The following is a 21,033-nucleotide window of genomic DNA, read 5'->3' as shown; positions in this document are numbered from 1 at the left end:
TTTGAGTAATTAAATCTAAACTGGTGTTTACAATGGTTTAATTTTCTGTAACTGGGAAGATGAATTTAAAAAAAGAACAGTTTAAGTGCCAGATGTCAGTATCACTTTTGCACCTACCTTGGTGTTTTTGTGATTTAAAAAAAACATGTTTTATTGTTTTTCCAATATATATATATATATATATATATATATATATATATATATATATATATATATATATATATATATATATATATATATATATATATATATATATATATATATATATATATATATATATATATATATATATATATATATATATATATATATATATATATATATATATATATATATATATATATATATATATATATATATATAGATATATATATATATATATCTGATTGACAATAATTCAACTTTAATTCCTTATTTCAAAATAGCAGAATTCCAGAAAGTCATAAAGCACGCCCAGCAACAACACAAGAAATCCAGCAGCAAAATGTTGGATTTAAATACTGTGCATCTTGTGTTAGTATACTTTTAACCAGTAGGGCGCGATAGCTCATTTCCGTGTTTAGACTTGCAAAGACACGAAAAAGCAGAAGAAGATTTAGTGGTGGGAAATTTGACAGACAGGTCAAGTCTGCTATATATACACAGTTTGAAACGAGCAGTTTTAGCAGTTTTATGTTTTATTTGGCGGATCAAAACAAAATGGATCGATATGTGTTGGTTATATCCATCTGTCGGACGGAAAATGACAAAACAGGGGACTGCGATTGTAAGTTTTTACCCAGTTTGTGAATTAGTTCTGGTTGTACAGTCGTTACCTAACCCTATAGTGGTGACTCAGAAAGAAGAGTTCAATTTTTATAAGATCCCACAACGTACCTATATGTAAATTCTCTTAATTTCTGCTCACACACACACAAAATACAGTCACACAAAGAAGATGCGTTTATTTGGATGTATTTTATTATTGTGATCTTGTACACATTAGGTACATTGATTGGCACAATTGAATGAACTCGATGTTTCGAAGTTTAGCTGGCAAAAATATTTTTAATGTATTTTTTAATATAGTACAGTATATTGTACAAAAATAAAGGAAATATAGGGTTCAAAACATTCCCTATTAATACTGGATGAGCCATAAGTAACATTGATAGTGATACCTGAAGTCTTCTCTTCTGAGATATAAATATTTCAATAACATTTCAGAATATTTGTCACATTTTCACCAAATCCAGCCTCAGCATTTAGACATCAAAACTACACTATTTGTGCAAGTGGGAATAATATGAACATTACTGAACATTACAGTAGCTTAAGACGTATGAACACACTTTATTTAATTTGACCTGAATAGTATTTTTGTGCAAGCCTACCTAATCATGTTATGGGTGGTTATTGTTATTTGCCATCAAAGAAGCAGAGCCACAGTGGAAAGCTGAGAAAACATTAACACACCATATGGCCTTACACAGGTTTGACCAAAGTGAAGCAAGTTTTTGACCAAATTGTGGACTTCACATCTCAAGACTCAGCTAAAGATACGCGTGTGTTTCCAGGTGTGTTTATAACTCTACACTATCACATCCGTCCATACATAGACACAAAGAAAAACATATAGCTCATACATGTATAGTACAAAAATGCATGCATGCATACATATTACACGTAAAGTACAGAGTACACGTAGACATAGTACACTTATACATGCATGCATACATACATACATAAAAAAAAAACCAAAAAAAATTAAGGTGGTTTCAGAAGTGTGATAAAGACATGTCCGCAACTGCAAAAGAACAAATGGGAAAATGTTTTTATTTTTCTCCTTCTCAAGACATTACTAACAAGGCACACCAACTGTTAAGATAACAAACGAGTACAAATCTCTAATGTAGCGTGTAATCATTTTACTTTAGCAAACTTACTCATCAAATTATAACATTTTAACAAATGATTTCCTCCTCTTGATAGTGTGTTCTCTCAGTGGATGCCCTTCAGCTCAGAGATGGTATTTTGCAGTTCAAGCTTGCCATGGAATGATGCAGGTAAAGAGGACTGCAAAATTTTTGAGTTGACACTCTTAAGGAAAAGACAGTTTAGTATAAATGTCCTTCATGTGGAATATGGTGAATCAAAGAATCGAATTATGGAAATCATAAATTCATCCCACCTAAACTAACAGATTACAATGTATAAAGACAAAATTGAAACCTCTTACAAGCATAAAAGGTATAATTAAACACTTCCCAAAGAAGCATGAATGTCCTAATGTAAAGTATGTTCACTATATCATCGTTGTGCTTGAGTCTGCCACCACATGATTATTATGAAAGAGTAGCAGATAGACTAAATACATGAGAAAATAAAGATGCATGGATGTCTTATAGTTTTGTAGCTCAGACTGGGAAGAGGTCGGAGCAGTCCATCAGAGAGGAAACAGTGATGAGGATAAGCCAACTACTCTGGAGATTTGTGTTGATTCCCTGAGTCTTCACGATGGATCGGTTCAAAATTGCGACAAATCTGCACTAATGACAGAGTGAGATTTGATTTTCTTTTCTATTTTGTCAAATTTTGAATGGTTTGGCTTGGTGGAAACAGAAACACTAATTTACTGATGTGAACAAAATAAATAAATTCTCAATAGAAATAATTCTTGCTCATGAAACTGTGTTTTCAAGCATGCTTTTTGATAGAGCATGCTTTTTAATTTTGGTTATTTTAGGTTGAAATATTCCCTTACATTGGTTGAAATGCAAGTATTAGGTTTAACACAATGTTCCGAGTTGATAATATAGTAAACAATAATTTGAGCCAAGGAGTCACCATTTGGAAAAAAAATGTTATGTACATGCCATGTTCTCACTCATATTTACTATGGTTGTTTTCTCTTTATTAGATTGCTGGAGGAGGGTGCAGAAGGAATACACACATTAACAGACAAGCTTCCACCTCCAGGTTCATTTAACCAATCCATATTACAAATTGCTTCAGTGCTTCTGTGATGTTACAATATGTTCTTTGTTTGCTTTGGGTTGATCCTCTCAGGTAAAGCATTGTCTGATGTGCTGGTGTTAGGCTGTACTGAGCAGTGCCCTGCATCAAAAGATATGCTACCGCTGTTGGGAGCCCTCAGACATATGAGCTGCTGGCATTCTGCCAAGATCACTATCATCACACAGCATATGACCGAGTAAGAATTTGTATTAATGTCTATGTATCGCTAGGGGGCGTTAGAGGGATGAACATGACCAGGCGTCTCTTGAAAGTTTTTTTTTAAAAACAATTATAATTGAATGTAATGCTCTGATATAAATGTTGTTCTCGTGATCTTTGTTTCAGGTGGCAAGAAAGTGCATCATACCTCAGTGCTGGTCTGGTTGATTGTTTTGATGTAACCAGTTGTATCAATTCAAGGGAACTTTGGAGAGGAGGCTTGCTGGTCAGAGAGAAAATGGTAATGTTACCGGTGCGTGCTATGTTGATATATTTTAGATTAAATGCAATGTAAGTTTGAACTTGTTTTTGTATGTGGTATGCATTTGCAAAATTTCGCCAAATCTTGTCATTGCTATTGGTATGCTAAAATGCATGTGCTCATGTGTGTTTTGTGGATCATTCACTGTAGAAGGCGTGAGAGCACTTGCACGCTGCAAACTCACTACCCCGTCATAAAAGTGCTTTCAAGTGTTAATACCTCGAACGCTGGACAGTACAGTTAACTGAGCAGAATGGAGTTCATTGGTATCTTGGGTGATCTCATTATGGGGAGGCGTGGCTTAGTGATAGAGTAGTCATTTCCCAACCCAGAGATAGTGGGTTTGATTCCCCGCCTTGATGACCTTGAGTGCCTCGAAGGTGGAAAGACACTTGTAAACTAAGTCCATTTACCAAAGTTTAATAAATAGAAAATAGAAAGATTACAATGTAGCATAATAATAGAAGACCTTGTGGACTAAAAATCCAGAGTAATGCAGCAGGAAGCTTTATTCACATTAATCTGATAAACAGCTTTAGAATGTATAATAGTGAGGATGTTTTGGGGGGTGAAAAGTGGTAGGAAAAGAAAAATGCAACGCTCCGCCCAGTGCTCGCAGAGACATTATTTGCACTGAGTGACAGAAAAAAAACTGATAAAAATGCAATGCTCGGCCCAGAGCTCGTAGATATCTGTTATACACGAAAGAGATGCGATAAAAAAGATAATGCGCTAAAATCATAAACAGCCTCTCATGTCTTGGCCACCTGGCTTTCTCATATCTCGAAATTTGTCTCGCATCTAGAGATAAATATTTGCTCGAAATTTTACTTGTATTTTGAAACGCTCTTATGTCGGGGTGCTCCTATGTGAGGGTACCACTGTATAGAAATCAAATGTTTAGTAAATTTGAAAAACAAAATGTTGTATTTGGTCAGTAACAAGAGTGCAACATTTCAGTGCATATCCATAACCAGCTCCTAAATTAAGGAGCTGGTTATGGATATGCTCGTATTTCTTGTCTTGAACAAATATTCTGTCAAATCATTTTTTTTGTTAATTATCATATACCAAACAGACTTGAAGAGTTGAATTTTTGACAGCCGTCTGTTCTGTTTCATGCTTATTTTGTTATTGTCATTTTACCCCTTGAATCAAGTATGAATATGACAAGGACACAGCTCCTTGTTAACCTTTCCAATAAACTGCTGCTGCAAGGAGAAGTGAGCAGGCTCAGGCTGGCAGTTAGTGAAAGCTGCACAGCAGGACAGCAATTGTATGAAAGAATTCCCAAAGGAGTGAAAACCTGCTTGCAGGATTCATACTGCAATGTGTGCATGTGTGTTATAGATGTATGCAAGTGTGTTCACTTAAACTTTCTCTTCCTTGGGAAAAAGGAACAAAAAATGATTTTATTAAATAAAGAACCTAGCAGCAATTGATAGTTCAATCATTTGTTTACTGATGTGCTTTCAAATATTATTCCCATATAGATTCACTTTATTTTTTACTGGAGAAAGAATACTTTTTTCACTGTTCCACATTTTCAGTTCTCAACAACTCAATTCTTCAATATACCTTTTGAGTATAGTTGGTTGTCTTAAATAGAATTATTCACACAACATGAAAATCTACTGTAGTAGATAATTCCGGAGAAATCTAATTTTCAGCCCTAACAAATCCATTAAAATAGGTTGTTTTAAATGACAAATAGCAAGTCTTTTAATGCAGGGTTCTAATAACAAACAAATCATTTCTTACAACAGTTCAATTTTTGCTTTTCATTCAACTACTACTCTGGCTGAAAGGAGCAGTAGCTTCAGCAAGAAAGCCTAGACTTGTGGGTATTGAATACGTATACCAGTCATGTTATAGTGGAGGGCGTTAAACCTTAACTATGTCATTGGGTTTCTTTAGGGTTTTTATGTCACTAAGAAAGTTACTAAGGAGCTTTGACAGACACATTGAAGGAGTAAAAATTTGACTACCAGACAGCAGTCATTTTTTTAAAAACTGGCTTACTTTTAAAGCAAATACACATTGAATTTACATTCAAAGTCATCAGAGCAAAGCTGTGACCAAAATGTTATCGGTTGTTGTATGTCATATAGGTTTAGTGAACCTATACATTACTGGCTTTTTCTCAAGTTCAGAATTGTTTTCCTACTTAATGCAACATTTTTCCATTTTATGGATAGACATTGTCATATTTGTTGGGTCTGAATCTGAAACTACTGGTTACTCCCCAGAAGTGAAATCCAATATTCCTCCCATTATACCAAGACAGTTTGATTTTATATTGTTTACTGTTGGTTGTGGCCTGAGTGCGTATGAGTTGATCATATGCTGCTGCTGCTATATTTCATATTTTCTCTTTTATTCTTTCAGTATGTGACAGAGCTTCGTTTCAATGGCTTTTCTCTGTGCACTCCAGTATATAAATCCTATTACAAGGAAGACCCACACTCAGTTGCAGACCAAAAACTACACTCTGAGGTGAGTTTGAACAACACAACTATTTACTATATACTACACAATTATCAGAACAGCAACTAATTATCAGAACAGCAACTTGTACCGAGATACCTGATTAAAAACTCCCCAAACGATTTTAATCAAAATTATTTGAAAAAGGTTTAAGAATGGTTTCAAATATATTTGAGTTTTATCTTTAATGTTTTTCAGCTTATTTCCTGTGGCAAATAACTATAATCAATCAAATATATTGTAATTCCATTTATTAAGATATCATAATATTTAAATCAGTACATACCATTGAAAAATAAAATATGAATAATAATTGGCTTGATTGCGTTTTTAGTTGGTCATACATATAAGTGCTGTCACATTATGGGCCAATTTATACAATAAACACTTTTAATTACTTGATGAACAATGATACAATTAAGACATCACACATTCACTTTATTTTAGAATTGACATTAAACTGACTTGCAACAAATGTTCAATGAATCAAGTTGTGATGTAACCTAAACTATTTGAGCGTTTTTTTTTTCAAAATTGTTCATCAAACTGGCATTGGTCAGTACCCAAGAAGAAGCTCTCTCTTTGAAAATCGTTAATTACCACTTCTTTGATGAATCGTTATGGAAGAGATTTTATTTGACATGACAGTTTCCATGGCAACAGAGCTCCAAAACTAAACCTTTTTACTGGAAAGTCCAACAAAATGTTATTCTTTTCCCTTTGTCCATTGGTTGGTAATATCTGGTAAGATGCCCTTTTTTGCACTCCATGATTGCTAAAGTAAGATGCTTCTTCCCCCCAGTGCTCTATCAGAGCACAGGTAATGATAGTAATGTGTGAATTTATATGGCATTGACCCCCTGTGTTTGTTTAAAAGTTATGCAGTGTACAGTGTAAAAGCTGTGAATTTGTTTAGAGACAACACTCAGTCTTGGACAAGGTCTTTAATAACAGTCGGTAGCGTGTTGCATTATAATGAGCTTGCTGATGTAGATTAATAGCTACATAAAATAAGAACAAAGGGGTGTGCACTGTGCACACATTTATGGTTAATATGCGGTCCTTGCTTCTGGGTCTGCATGTGTGTTTTTCTATGTACGTGGGAGAACTAGAGTGAGTGTAAAACATCAGATAATAGCTACGAGAGACAGATGGCCGGGATCGTCTTGGCACACAATTAATAAAAATACTGAAGGAGAGCTAAACTGTCCCTGTGCTGTTATACAAACTGTATAGGCGTGCATAAACGGCATCATAATTGAGACGCTTCACTTACAAATGTGCTCAACCGCACTAAGAAGGGTGGTCACACTCTGATGAGTTGTTCAAACACTAGACAAGTTCACCCAATGAGGCTTCTAAAAAAAAAATAAAACACTTTTGCTTCGGTCCGCCTGACAAATGTTTTGTAATACCGGTGATAATGAACGATCACATGTTATCACATTTACCATCTACTAATACATTATTGTTATAAGATAAAAGCTTACTGTTGTTCGGCCGTTCTGCAACAATAACACTGGGGAACATCATTTTGATTGTTTTTAGCTACTTTTGGTGAATCGAAAAGAATCTAAAACTGATCACAGCTTTCATCATGTCAAGTTCTTGAACCATAGGATGTACATATATGTCTATATATCTCATCTAATTTTATCCACATTAGGGTTGTAGGGGGTGCTGGAGCCTATCCCAGCTGTCACCCTGAATTGGTACGTGTATGTATGTATGTATATATATATATATATATATCTATATATCTATCTATATATATATATATATATATATATATATATATATATATATATATATATATATATATATATATATATATATATATATATATATATATATATATATATATATATCTATCTATCTATCTATCTATCTATATATATATATATATATATATATATATATATATATATATATATATATATATATATATATATATATATATATATATATATATATATATATATATATATATATATATATATATATATATATATATATATATATATATATATATATATATATATATATATATATATATATATATATATATATATATATATATATATATATATATATATATATATATATATATATATATATATATATATATATATATATATATATATATATATATATATATATATATATATATATATCAAAATGTGCTGTTTTTTTAATTTAGTTTTTTTTACCTTGATGTTTTTGTAGACAGTGATTTAAACAGGGAATCAATTTCAGAATACCTTCTTGTATTATGTCTGGCATGGTTTTTACCCCAATTTTTGACTCTATAATGTATTGTTTTGCTAATGTGTAAAAGTTTAAACCACCGCTTACAAAACCATAAATGTAAAAATTAATTAAACCCAGCATATTTTGATTTCTGCGCCCCATATTCTAGCATAGTCAATTTTAGTCTTTGAGGTTATGCACCAGAGTCCAGTAGTTTGAAACATGAACTTGATTTTGAAGTGCAATTGATGGCGACACAGGAAATACTTTCTGCGCCCTATGTGCATGCATGTTGAATATATTCCACTCATAAATATAACAACAGTGAGCAGCAAACCCTTTGAATCATTTTCAAAATCAATTCATAGAGTGCTGCGTCACCATTAGTCATTATTACAGTTTCCATTCCAGTGGCCGTCACACAGCTATGGCGCCAGCCTTTTTAATGAGTGTGCCTTCTTACATTGTCCATTTCCACACTGGCCAAGCACAGTGGCAATGTTCTGTTCAGGCATTAGATCACTATGTACTTCTCCAGAGAGAGATGCTTCTTTGTGAGTCTGTTACCATTAATGGGAGTTATTGCCGCAACTGTCATGAGTAGTGCCAACAACTGTCTTTCAAATGCATCTGCCCTTGCGTGTCTATTAAATAAAAAAGAAAATTAAATTCAAAACATCACTTTACACTGAACAACATGAAAATAGAGTCCATGAAGAAAAGAAAATGGTTGTTTCTCACAGTCAATATGTTTATTTATTTGACCAAAAATGGAAAGTGAATTATTTAAATCATGCCTTATGCATTAAGGTGTGAAGCCACATTGCATACTTGACAATAGTCTCAGTGAAATACTGCACAATATTATTAAACATAAAAACTACATAATAGGTTTGGTCGAAAATGTAGTTGAAAACTTGAAATCTCAACAAACAAACCATAAGTGCAAATGACAATAAATCTGTAGTTCTTAAAAAAATATTGTCATTTAATGTTTTGTTTGTTCCTGAAAAAAAATGGTGAAAATGCAAACGTGATTTATTATTGTATATGTGAATAAGATAGTAAAATTGAGTGGTTTTATAAGTCAATTCCCATTATGTACCCTGTAATGTTCTGCTTGTGCCACGAAGTTCTGAAAAATATATTTGATTTAGTATTGAGATGATTGAATCAACTTCCATTGGAACTCAACATAATTGTTTATATAATCGTTTGTAATAGAAAATAATTTGAATATTGTGGACAAATAACATTCAACATCCCTTCATTGCAAGGGGACATGTTGTCATTCCTGTTCTTCATGTTTGCAGGTATTTCACTACTATGCAACAAGTTTAGACCTGCTTCATCTGGTTACTCTTTCAGACCTGCCCAGCTTTCAGAAGTCCAGCACATACTTTCAACTGTATCCTCTTTCTCAATTCACGGCTACCATGGTGTCTGTCGGAGACACAAGTACTCCTAGTTGTTTTGCAATTGCAATTTTAAGGAGTAGAAGGGTCTAAGCCACTTGCAGGACAAAATGAAACAACCATTTACATTCACACTCATGCGAAGGGACCTCTACCACGTAGAATGTGTTGCTCCATTTTATTCACATATTAGTCTTTAAGAATTCTTATTTCCTTAACAAGAAAAAAATATAGAGTCCTCTCTGGAAAGTCAGTAAAATCTAAACTTTTTTTGGACCAGCTCAAGTCCCTGCGTGGAAAGGTATTGGCCTGTGCTCTTGAGATTTCATCCTTGTTACAAATAATAAACCTTTGCCTACATTCATTTTGTTTAATGAGAGGTTATCTACCAGTGGCATTTGTGGGCATCAACAATATATTTATGCGCTCAGGTGGGAGCTTTGTTCAGCCTTTCCTGTATCGTCACCTCCATCGCACAGCCACCAGAGTGCCAAATCAGCTCACAGCGCTGGAGAGAGTCCATAGCCAGGAAACCCAAGTCGTTACCGAGTAAGTCCTAGTATACATAATTAAATGGCAAGCCATATTTTGCGTATGGGAAATAAATGGGCAATTGGAGGTACATTGTTATGGATGCAACTTTTGGAATAACCACACTCAAAAGTCCAAAACAGTATTGGAAGAATCTAAAAGCTATTATTGGTATATTAAAGATGTAACTGATTTAAGTTGTTAGTATTCTTGCGAAAATTGGACTGCGAACACATTTTAGGAAAACTTCAAAGTGCACAAATAGATAATAAATAATCAAAGAATAAGTAACAAATATATAAGTAGGCAATTTAGAAAAGTAATCAACAAGTGGTCACAGAAGTAAGTAGGTAAAATATGATGTTATTATACAGTAGATTTTGTATTTTGGTACAGTATCATGTCTTGTATGTATAGCTTTAACCAGATATTTGAATGACAATAGTATTTTATCTTGTAGTACCTGATATTGGAGTCAAGGGAGAAAGTGCGAACTACTTCTTGTTGGTCCAGGGCACGGATAATACTGAGGATGGGGTCTGCTCAGTCCGGCTGTTGCATTCCGACAGTCAAATTAATGGTGTGGCAACAATCTCAGGGCTGTTTGAACAGAAGCTGCTGTCATCATCAGGTACATCATGATTCTCTATGCACGTGTGCCTAATCTGTGTTAAATTTCACCTCTGATGTTTTCCCCACTTTGATATATAATTGAAATGAAAAAAAGCCTTGGGGAGTGTTCAAAAGAGTATTTTATTGCATCTCAGTTTTTGACTGGTAAGCGAATCTCCCTCACAAATTCAAGGGGCTCATGGGTTTAAGCCGACACCTGCAAGGAACTGATTCTGATATGGCTCAAATTAGTGTTCATTTATGACTGCTTGGCCTTTATTTAATATTGCATGAAGGATAGGTTAAGGCAGTGTCCAATGAGTCCTTCTCACAATTGATGATTAAGTTTTGTACAGATTATTTCTAGATGAGCTGCTAATAAACACTTTTCTGGCCATTTTCACTCACCCCTTTTTTTCTCCCTAGGATGCATTCAAAGCGACATTTTCTCTTTGCCTTGCCTACAAGGAGATGCCCTGCTAAAGAGAGAGGAGAAGGTGACCCATGTGCAAACTCGGGTACTTAAAGAATACTTCAGTAAGTACCTGCATACAAGTATAGCTTCAGAGTGGGACGGGAAGTGGAATATGTCTGTATATGCTCGTATGAATGACAATGAATTTCCACAACCAAATTCTTTTGTTTTTTACTATTTATCCCTACTAAAATAACACAGTAACGTCAGTGTAAATTATGTTGATTGAGATTCGTTCTCAATAAACAAAGGCAAGTTTCTTTAAATGCACTGTAAAAGCTACTGTGAAACGAAACAGGTCTCACACCATACTATGAAAGGCATCTCTCTGATTTCTCCCTTATGCTTTGGGTGGTTGCCAGTGCATACAACGACTTCCAATCACAATTTTACAGTCACATAGCATACAAAGATAGTGACGCTACTGTGAAGTGGAGTCAGATAAAAGAAAATTAAATTCTTCAACCTTGGGTAAACAAGATTTTCAGGGGAGGTGAAATATCACATGACTCATTGAAAATTTCAATATATGCAATGATTTTACATTCAATTAAGAATAAAACCCAGTTTTCTAACTTCAGAAAAAAGTAAGTTAACAGATTACATTACTACAACTAATGTCATAAAAAAACAACCAAAAGTTGCACCAATCAGGACAAAGAGGCTGCAGCTGCAGGCGTAACATCAACATTTTTGAAAGGAAGCAGTGTTTTTGCTCTACTCCTGACAAAAACACCATACTGTGTTTTAACGTGGATTGGTGGGTGATGAAATTGACAAGAAGTGCCATCGTCCAATCAGCAGACAAATATCTTTTGAAAGCTCCTCCCATCAAACAGGTCGCAATGGGATCTGTACTAGATGTATTTGTGAAATATTTTCATGGCGGATATATAGAACTGTCAATCTGGCATGGCAGGTTAATCCTTTCAAATCTATATATTTTTCAATTGTTTTATTGACACTCATTGAATACTGGAAGTCATTGTGTAAATATTTTCAATTAATCTTTCAATGTGTCTGCCTGGAATAATTATAGCTTCTCCAAGATGTCTGTTAAGGCTAATCTGTTTGTTTGTCCAGGACAAAAAGAAACATCTTCAGTGCCATTGAGGGATTTGAAGACCATTCTGACCATGGCAAGGGAGCAATACTTGAGAATGATTGACACCAAACTTCCCTCTGCTTTTTCTTTGACTGATAACCTCAAATCCAGGGATACAGGTACGGTATGGTTAGAAAAATATATAGAGACATGTAAAGTGCATATAATAATAATCGGACATAGGCTTTGTCATCATTGGATTGGATTGGATAACTTTATTCATCCCGTAATCGGGAAATTTCTTTGTTGCAATAGGAAGAGGGTGAGGATGCAGGAATAGGAAAGGCATTATACACAAATAGGTACTTAATAGTAAGTTAATAAATAAATACATGAATAAATATATAAATAGATATCATCATCATTGACTCGACAAAAGCCTTATTGTCATCATACCCAGAAACTGCGTTTGAGTATGATGACAACTAGGCTTTTGTCGAGCCAATGATGATATAATGGCAATAGTGAAAGAAACTGCCATAACTCAAGTTTCCCACGACACGCAGAGTATTTTGATTTGCCGCTGGATTGTTACACAACTAATTAAATGTAAGACCATGCCGACCATGCATTTGTCTGCAAGAAGTCTCTCCACTTTGAGCAGGAAATGGAAACAGGTCGATATTGTTCCCTAAAAATTCATGGTTACTTGCAAAGGCGGTCCTCACAAATTTTGCGCTCTGGTTAGCCAACCGTTATCCAAACACATCCAAACACCACCAACATCCAAAAACAAGAAAATGTATAATATTTCATAAGTGCCCCTAAATTTAAAAATAGAAGATGAAATGTAAGTCAGATCACACTTAGCCAGTTTCCCTCCAGACTAATGGACCCATCAAACTATCTTATTGGGGAAATTAATTCTATGGCTTCAGGCCTCACATTTTTATAGGTACTAATTCATCAAAGCTAAAAACTAAATACAGTGGTATTCTATGGATAACTAGCAACATATTAGCCAATAATTTAGAGGATACGACTTCATTTTAACTGACGTGAGTTTACCTGATCCATCAGATTAGGCATATTATAACAGAATAGAACTGTGCCAGCCACTCGATACATCACCTAATAACATTTTGCAAACTAGTTTCTTGCCACTTTGAGAAATCATACACAGACTTGTCAGTAGCAAGGCCAACAGAGTCAGCTATTCCTTGTTTACACAGAAGTGCTTAAATATATTCTGCCCTGAGTGGTCGCCCACGTTGTCCATAGCAAAACCTGGCCCATTAAACTTCCATATTGGGTCCTATGGGCATTGTACTTGAACGACATCACATGTCAAATAGTCACCATACAATAGATATTTTCATTTTATCTACTGAGGATTTTTTCATATTTTAATCATTTCATGAGTAGCAATATTATTTCAAAGTTTAAACACAGCGTTATTATGCACATGAATTTGTTTAGAGTTATAAAACTAGCAAAGTAAAGGCCATCGTGTTCTTGTGCAGCTCTGTTTGGTGGATTTTTTTTCTCTCACCCAATTTTCAACATGAAAGACCCAATGCAGTGCCTTTTGGACATTTTACTAATGGTTTAATTAGCTTTGTAGAATCACTCAAAACCTTAGGCCATATTTGGGCATGAATCATCCCATAAATCACCCCCATCTTGAATCTGTCAGATGTTCTTTAATCTTTTCTTCACTCCAAGTCTCCCGAGCAGTCTCAATGCCCAAACTTAAAAAAATGCATTGCTCAAACTCATACGACAATGCAATGCAATGCAATGCAATGCTCACATTCCGGCGCCCTCTCCATTTTAAAAGGGTTAAGCATCTTGACCGAGCTCAAGCTAAAGGTTTGAACAAGTGCTGCAATCCATCATAGAGTGCTGCTTACCGTATAGGGTATGTTCACAAAGGGGGTCTAGTAAGTGTGTTTATGATGGGGGGTACCAGAGAGCTTTTGTTGGTGTTACAAAAAGCTTTCCTCAAGTCGTAAATTTTCTGACATTTACAGTTTATTATTATACATCTTGTTGAAATTTAGAAACAATGCAATTTGAGCTGTGAACTTTATTTTATCTCGTACTGTTATACGTAGATAAGAAAATTTGCTAAGCAGCATACCAATGTCTAAATTAAAGCCTTTGGCTTAGCAAATTCTAAAAATAACATCTTGTTAAATGTGCAACATATTTCCTTTTTAATAGTATTAAAAACCATGACATGCACACCGTCTGATTGGCCCGAGAGGAATGTCCTCCACAACATTGAGAAGCTGCAGAAAAGGCGACAGAGGAGAAGGTAAGGCATATTATTTCTGTGCAGTCTTAGGAATTACCAGGAGAAAAAAAAAACATATGTTTGATGAATATCATGATATTCATATTATTAGTAACAGTCTCCTGAAGTGTCTATTGATCTGTCCATTTCTCCACTTGTCTATCTACCTATAGTATACAATCTGGGAAACCAGGATTTCTGTATGTATTTTGATCAAACCAATTGAGGCTAAGCTACTACATGGCACAAACATCTAAATTGTTACAGTAAACTTATTAAGCAAAACATTAAAAAGTACTATTCCTGATGCAAAAGACAAAACTTTATCATATGCTTAGAAAAACACAGTATTTCAGTTTCCTGAGAAAAACTTAAATGAAACCCAGTATTGCCAGGATTTCTTCATTAGTGTGAATAGATATTTTATCAAGGCTATCACTATTTTATTCGATCAAATGCAAGTATCACAGATTAACTGCTTTTTTTTACTATCTATCTAGTAGTCTATTATTTTATATGTTCATGAGTACAATTGACATCACAAAACGGCTGTGCTCGGAATCTTTGTCTTTTTTTGTTTTTAAAAATTGTTAGTGGTTTGAGAAATGTTTAATTTGGCATACTTAAATACATTGAACAACCATCTTTAAAATCAAAGTTATTAATATACGCAGTATTGTCTTTCCCTTTAAACATTGTATTCATGCTTAGTCATGAATAAGTAACAACTATCTATTATACCTCAATTCAAAAGGGGGACAGTCTACAGGGAATAAACGGCAGAAGTGTGTGATAAAACATAAAACGCACACTAATGTTTTAATTTATCGCACGTCTTTGCGATCGTCAAATCACATATGCCATAATCACCCCAATAATATTTTCTTGACATATTGTGCTGCCCCATCAATTTGCATGTAATATATTATTTATATTATGCCCTAGACTTGGCCTGTTAGGCTCTGGCTCAAGCGACAGCCTGCTTGGTCCAAAAGACTGCCAAAAGACTGCTTTCCTGGACGCTAAAGAACTTTTAAAACACTTCACCCTAGACGGAAAGCCAACTGGTGAGCTGTATCCTCTGCCTATTATTAGAAGGTAAGACTAGCCATTACAAGTTTTTCGTAAGAGGCAGAATGACGTTTGTGTTGAAAACAAGGGGGAAACATGATCCCGACAGAAAAAAAGGCACACACAAAATATTTGTGTCATTTGAAAAATATTTTATTTTTGATCAATAGTCTATCTCCATTAAATTCATGTGACCTTTTTCGGTTTGGAGGAAAACATGTTCTATTGTGTCTGACAGACCATCATATTCTACTCCATTCATTGCATTGTTTTTTTTTTTTTCAGTCAAAACGTATTCCAGTTGTCACCAGAATTGTCTCCCCGGAGACTCAGTGAGATGTCCTTCAAAAAGGCCACATCCTCCCATTACCATGGCATAGAGTACGTAAGCATCTTATACTGAAAATTCTGGTGTGAAACGTTGATTAGATCGTATTTTTTTATGATTTTTTTTTAATAGTCTGCTTGCTTCCTATCCTTGTTTATATAGATTCTGCCTGGATAACCAGCAATCCTTGGACCAAGACCAAGCTTTTATACGACTCCAGTCTCGTCTCATTCGCTACGAGACCCAAACCACCTGCTCTAAGGAACCCTGTGTCCTCCCGTTTGTGAACAGTCCTGCTCCCTCTCCCGCAATGATGTCAGAACCAGGAAGTGTACCTGATGGAGAGACCTTGCAGAACACTGATGTTTCCCGACTCAAGCGCAAGTCCTGGTACACAGATGTTGTAGGAGGTTACCCTCGCAAGAGGTAGGTGCCGATTTATGTATGATTTGGGATAATAATTTTGTCATGTTAATTAATAAGTTTGTCTTCATACACAAGACACAACTGATTGAAAGGCGCATTATTGCTTCCATTTAACGCAGTTATAATTTGTTCTTTAATAAATAATAACAAATTTAATATTGTAATTATTGTTTTATTAATTCAACTATTCATTTTTTTATTGTTTGCATGATGCACATGCATGTTGACCACTTTATTATAGAGAAGTATAACAAAGCTATCCATTCATTCATTCATTTTCCAAACCGCTTATCCTCATTGAACTAAATAGTTTGGAGGTCATTAGGCCGCACCACCGAAATTCATACTTAATGCGCTCTGGATTTAAGGCTCTTTCTCATTTTTGAGGAAACATTTTGGTCCGAAAAAATACAGTTTTTGAGTATGAATCTCTTTCAATGCAGGCAGTCCAAGTCAGAGAGCAGTGACTCCGTTTGGTCTCAGAGCAATTACAGTAGTGGGACATATGATGCCATCAAGTCACTACGGCAGCGGGCCAGCATATCCCAGTCTGTCTTCACTTCAACTACCTCTTCTTCTTGTTCTTCTACTTCAGATAGAACATCTGGTAAAAACAATTCAGCATGATCTAAACAAAGAGCTTTGTGTGTGTATATGAAAAATGCCCCCTCCCCTTATTTTAAAGAAACATAGTAACAACTAAATGAGCAGTTGAAAGTACAAATTGATTTCTTTGCTAATTTAACAAATACATTTGTTGCCAATTCACTTCCAGAAAAATGTCCTTTGTCATTTTATTTCCACAATCATAATCTCAACCAATTTTTCCTAGTCCTAATAGTAAAAACAAACCCGTCTGTTTTTCCCCAACCTAAACCCCAGCCATTTGCTCTCCACTTATCTTTTGGGAAAAAAAAGATTGGGCCCTTCACCTTTAACTTTCATTTTTTGATTAAAAAAGGTTTTCTCTTATCTTAATCTTGAGATGTCAGACAATACATCATAGTTTGTTTTTCATTTAAAGATGTGACCAAGATATTTCTTGTCGTTTTTTTTATTTATTAAAAAAAAAAAACATTTTATCAACTGGGGTTTTTTTCATACACATTTTTCGAAGAATGGAGAAGATGGGAAAAATGTAAAATTTCGCTTTTTACATGATTCAGAACCTGCACTCCTTTGGATACACCCATAAATTATAAACCTAACTTCAATCACCGTCGACAAGGCGTCTAGAAGCTAGCGGAAGTAAGCGAGTTGGCCAATGATTTTTAAGCATGAGAACTTAGCGGGAAGTGAGAATCTGGGAGATGCTTAGAGATTGGTTATGCAATAAGCTGTCTGTGTTATTGCGTTGTTGTGATAAGTTATGGAGCGTGCTTTTGTTGTCATGTATGGCCAGGTTTCAACCCACAGACAGATAAAATTAGACCTGCCTGCCTCCTGTTGCTAACTGTAGAAGTCACTGACGATCATCTGCTATTGCACATTCTGAAGTAAAGCTCTTATTCAGCACAGGAAAAAAATGCTTTTCTCTCGTCTGTGACATTCTCAATTCCCACAGTACTACAATTGTAACTTCATCATATCACTTTTCGGGCAGATAATAACCATCTTGAATGACCCCCATTCCCCAAAAGTGGCTGTCCTTGTCAAAGTTTTGTTGCTTTTTCTTAAGCTTTGGTTTCTTCCCAGGTTTGCTGAATCAGTCTTCACTCGACGAGCATAAAGCGCCAAAGCGGAAGACTGATAACAGACAGATGGAAGCTAAAAATGCTAAGGAGTCACGTTCTCAAAAGCACAATAGGGTGAGTGCTTGTCAGTTTGGGGAAAAAAAGAATGGTCACCGTTTACAGTGTTCCCTCGCTATTTCGCGCTTCAGCTATTGCGGACTCAGAGCTTCGCAGATTTTTTTCAGGAAAAAAAAAAGAAAAGATATTAGGTTAAAATTATAAATAACATAATTTTACAAGAGGTGGAAACAAAATATTCAATAAGAATTAGTAATTGCATCAAAAGAAAGGCCAAAGAAATGGTCAATAACATGGTGAGAGTTCAGGAATTGCATTGATGACGTCATGGCTGTTTAGAGGCGCATCTCACCGCCCGAAAAAACAATGTTCACAACTCCCAATAACGATGTTTCTTAAGTGCAAAAAAAATGCAGAAGATCCTCCATCCGGACTACTATGATGTTTTTGCTTGGTGGTGCTTTTGTGCACGTGTTATACGTTTCTTTAAGCATTTTTGAAGGGGCCCGCCTACTTCGCGGAAACGCAGCTATTGCGGGAGGGGGTCCGGTCCCCATTAACCGCGATAAGCGAGGGAACACTGTAGTTGATTGTTATTACCTAACACAACACAGCGTGACTCATTTTCTTATGAAAGTGTTTCTTCTGTCAAATCTGTAGAAAAGTTACCATGAATATGATTACACTATAACAATGTGTTCATAGAAAATTCCTGTTCATTCTAAGAGCCATTTTAAAAATGTAACAATAAAACACTGACCTCCTGAAAACCTTCACAAGTAAAAGCCTTAAGTCAACTTTTCTAAGCACACACACCAATTCACACACCGTGGGTCGGCAGAAAATTCACCTGCAGTCTATCCAACAAATGAGGATGGTATAATAGGTTTAGCAAAGATAAACGATGTACGTATTTGGCTCACATTATCTCTTGTTCTGCTTACACCTAACAACCTGCACATAAACACACACACACACGCACACAGTGACGACACATCACCACACACACTCCATTACCTGCGCACAGGTTGCACGTTACATCACGACCTTGATATGTTCTGATCTGTGAACATTATGCTAACAAGAGATGTGCGTAGTCAGCAATACTAATGCAGAGGCATCGGCATGTATGCAAAAACAGTTGAGGCAATTCATGAAGAACCACAGCCAACGATTCGGGACAAAGATTAAAAACAGTCTCTTTTGTGAAACTGGAAGACACTGGTGATCCCTCAGTGTAATTTATTGCAATTATTCAAATCATCTGCTAACAGAAGATTAAAGATGCCATCTTTGATTTCTCAGCGTGTGCTGTCGACTCTTTCGGTAAAATAGTGTGTGCCTTTTCTTTGAGAGTCCACACATTCGTTTTAAACACAATTCTTAGTAAGGACATCTTTCTCCAAAGTCGTGACATTTTCATGAGCATTCTTTAAGAAGGATGTCTCGCTAAAATTAGTTTCCGTGAACTCTAGAAGTCTGGTGATAAGGGTATTAACACGAGTAGATTTAAGGCTTTAACATCATTGCGTCCATGAAAATGTGTGTTCTCTGTTGCCCTCAGATGCTGCAGGAGGTGGTCGTTAAAACACTCAAACTGCACGGGATCAGTGTTGAGCATAAATGCTTTGAGGCTTCCAGCAAGAGACTATTTGATATCTCCAAATTCTTTCTCAAGGTTTGTGCCCACACACCCGGACCCGACACTGTAAACTCATTCAGTCTGAACTCGCTTTTAGTGTTTTAGCTCCTGCCAACACTGCAGTGTCCACCATATGTTGTTTTTTTAGTAGCAAATTTGTGCAACAAATTAACCCCAGTGGAAATATTTGGACTTCACTCCACTTGTTTTCTTCCCAATAAATAATCTTTGTTTAATTTGATTTAAGAAAAAATATTTGCCTCCTTAAGTTAACTTTCTTGCGTAGTTGTCTACATTGAAAAACAAAAGTAAATGTCAGGCAATGGCGATTGTGTTCATCAAGAAAACAAAACCTTCCAAAGCTATTTTGGCCCTGTATGAGAAAGTACCAGTAATTGGCACTTAAACACAATAACTGGTTTGCCATCCTTCATCAGCAGTGAGTGAAATCAAACGTATTATATAGCTGGGACAACTTCATGGTAGGGGACCTGGACAAAGCACCTGATGTGTGCAATTTATTCATGACTTCCGCCGATGGGTGAAACCTACGAAATCGAAGGTTATGTATTTGGTTCCATATGTCTGTCTTTTTGTGTTCAAAAACAGTTTTCTGTATTTATCTTCATCAGCTGCCATATATGAATGTCAGATTTTTTTAGGCTTTGTTAATTATCACATATATATATAGCAAGTTCATCTTTAAATTTAGAACCAAGAGTTAATTTAACCATTGAGTTTTGACCTTGAAAAGATCGAAATTGTTCTCAGGATCTGAAGACCTCTCGTGGTCTGTATGATGAGATGAAGAAGGCAGCTGGATGCAATGCTAAACAGGTAACAACAACAAATATCAATATTGCATTCCTCAGATAATTAGCACTTTAAAATTGCTTTTTAGGTCATTGACTGGGTGTTGGAGAAGACCTTGAAAAATTAAATGAACGAGGTTGGGTGGAATCTTCATTCTAATTTCAGTATTCCTGCTTTTCTGTTCCTATTTTCTTGTAAAATATTTTTAATTCTTTTTAACTAGCTTTTTTAAAAAAGCCTGCTGTAGTCTTTACCTACACCTGCATTTGTATATTTATTTTTTTAATTTCTTAATGGTTTAAATATTTCATCCTTGTTTTACATGTGATCATTTCATTAGAATGCTCAATAAAGTTTTCTTTTTTTATTGTTTTTTTTTCTTTCTTTCTTGTAGCCTTGTTGTATATGAG

At 35.2% G+C, this 21,033-nt stretch overlaps 1 protein-coding gene across 4 annotated transcripts; it reads left to right on the top strand.

The window, feature by feature from the left end:
- The first annotated feature begins 609 nt into the window (after nt 1-609).
- Nucleotides 610-20,949, top strand: mtbp (MDM2 binding protein). 4 transcript variants are annotated; one of them, XM_077720948.1, is made up of 23 exons: nt 610-766; nt 1,473-1,556; nt 1,972-2,045; nt 2,388-2,539; nt 2,900-2,958; nt 3,049-3,193; nt 3,343-3,457; nt 5,867-5,974; nt 9,529-9,623; nt 9,865-9,931; nt 10,062-10,179; nt 10,622-10,792; nt 11,200-11,310; nt 12,332-12,472; nt 14,520-14,613; nt 15,538-15,690; nt 15,949-16,044; nt 16,154-16,417; nt 16,861-17,024; nt 18,113-18,225; nt 19,733-19,846; nt 20,582-20,647; nt 20,712-20,949. In XM_077720948.1, exons 1-23 carry the CDS (start codon nt 673-675, stop codon nt 20,748-20,750), a joined length of 2,637 nt encoding a protein of 878 aa, XP_077577074.1. In that variant the 5' UTR covers nt 610-672; the 3' UTR covers nt 20,751-20,949. The 4 variants fall into 4 exon arrangements, with proteins under 4 accessions (XP_077577074.1, XP_077577073.1, XP_077577076.1 ...); XM_077720947.1 differs by having other exon boundaries at nt 3,343-3,469; XM_077720950.1 differs by lacking the exon at nt 9,529-9,623 and having other exon boundaries at nt 9,911-9,931.
- The last annotated feature ends 84 nt before the right edge of the window (nt 20,950-21,033 follow it).

The sequence above is a fragment of the Stigmatopora nigra genome, chromosome 7 (genome assembly GCF_051989575.1).
Source record: "Stigmatopora nigra isolate UIUO_SnigA chromosome 7, RoL_Snig_1.1, whole genome shotgun sequence".
NCBI lineage: Eukaryota > Metazoa > Chordata > Actinopteri > Syngnathiformes > Syngnathidae > Stigmatopora > Stigmatopora nigra.
Note: the sequence above shows the minus strand (reverse complement) of the source record. Positions and strands in the feature narration are given on the sequence as shown.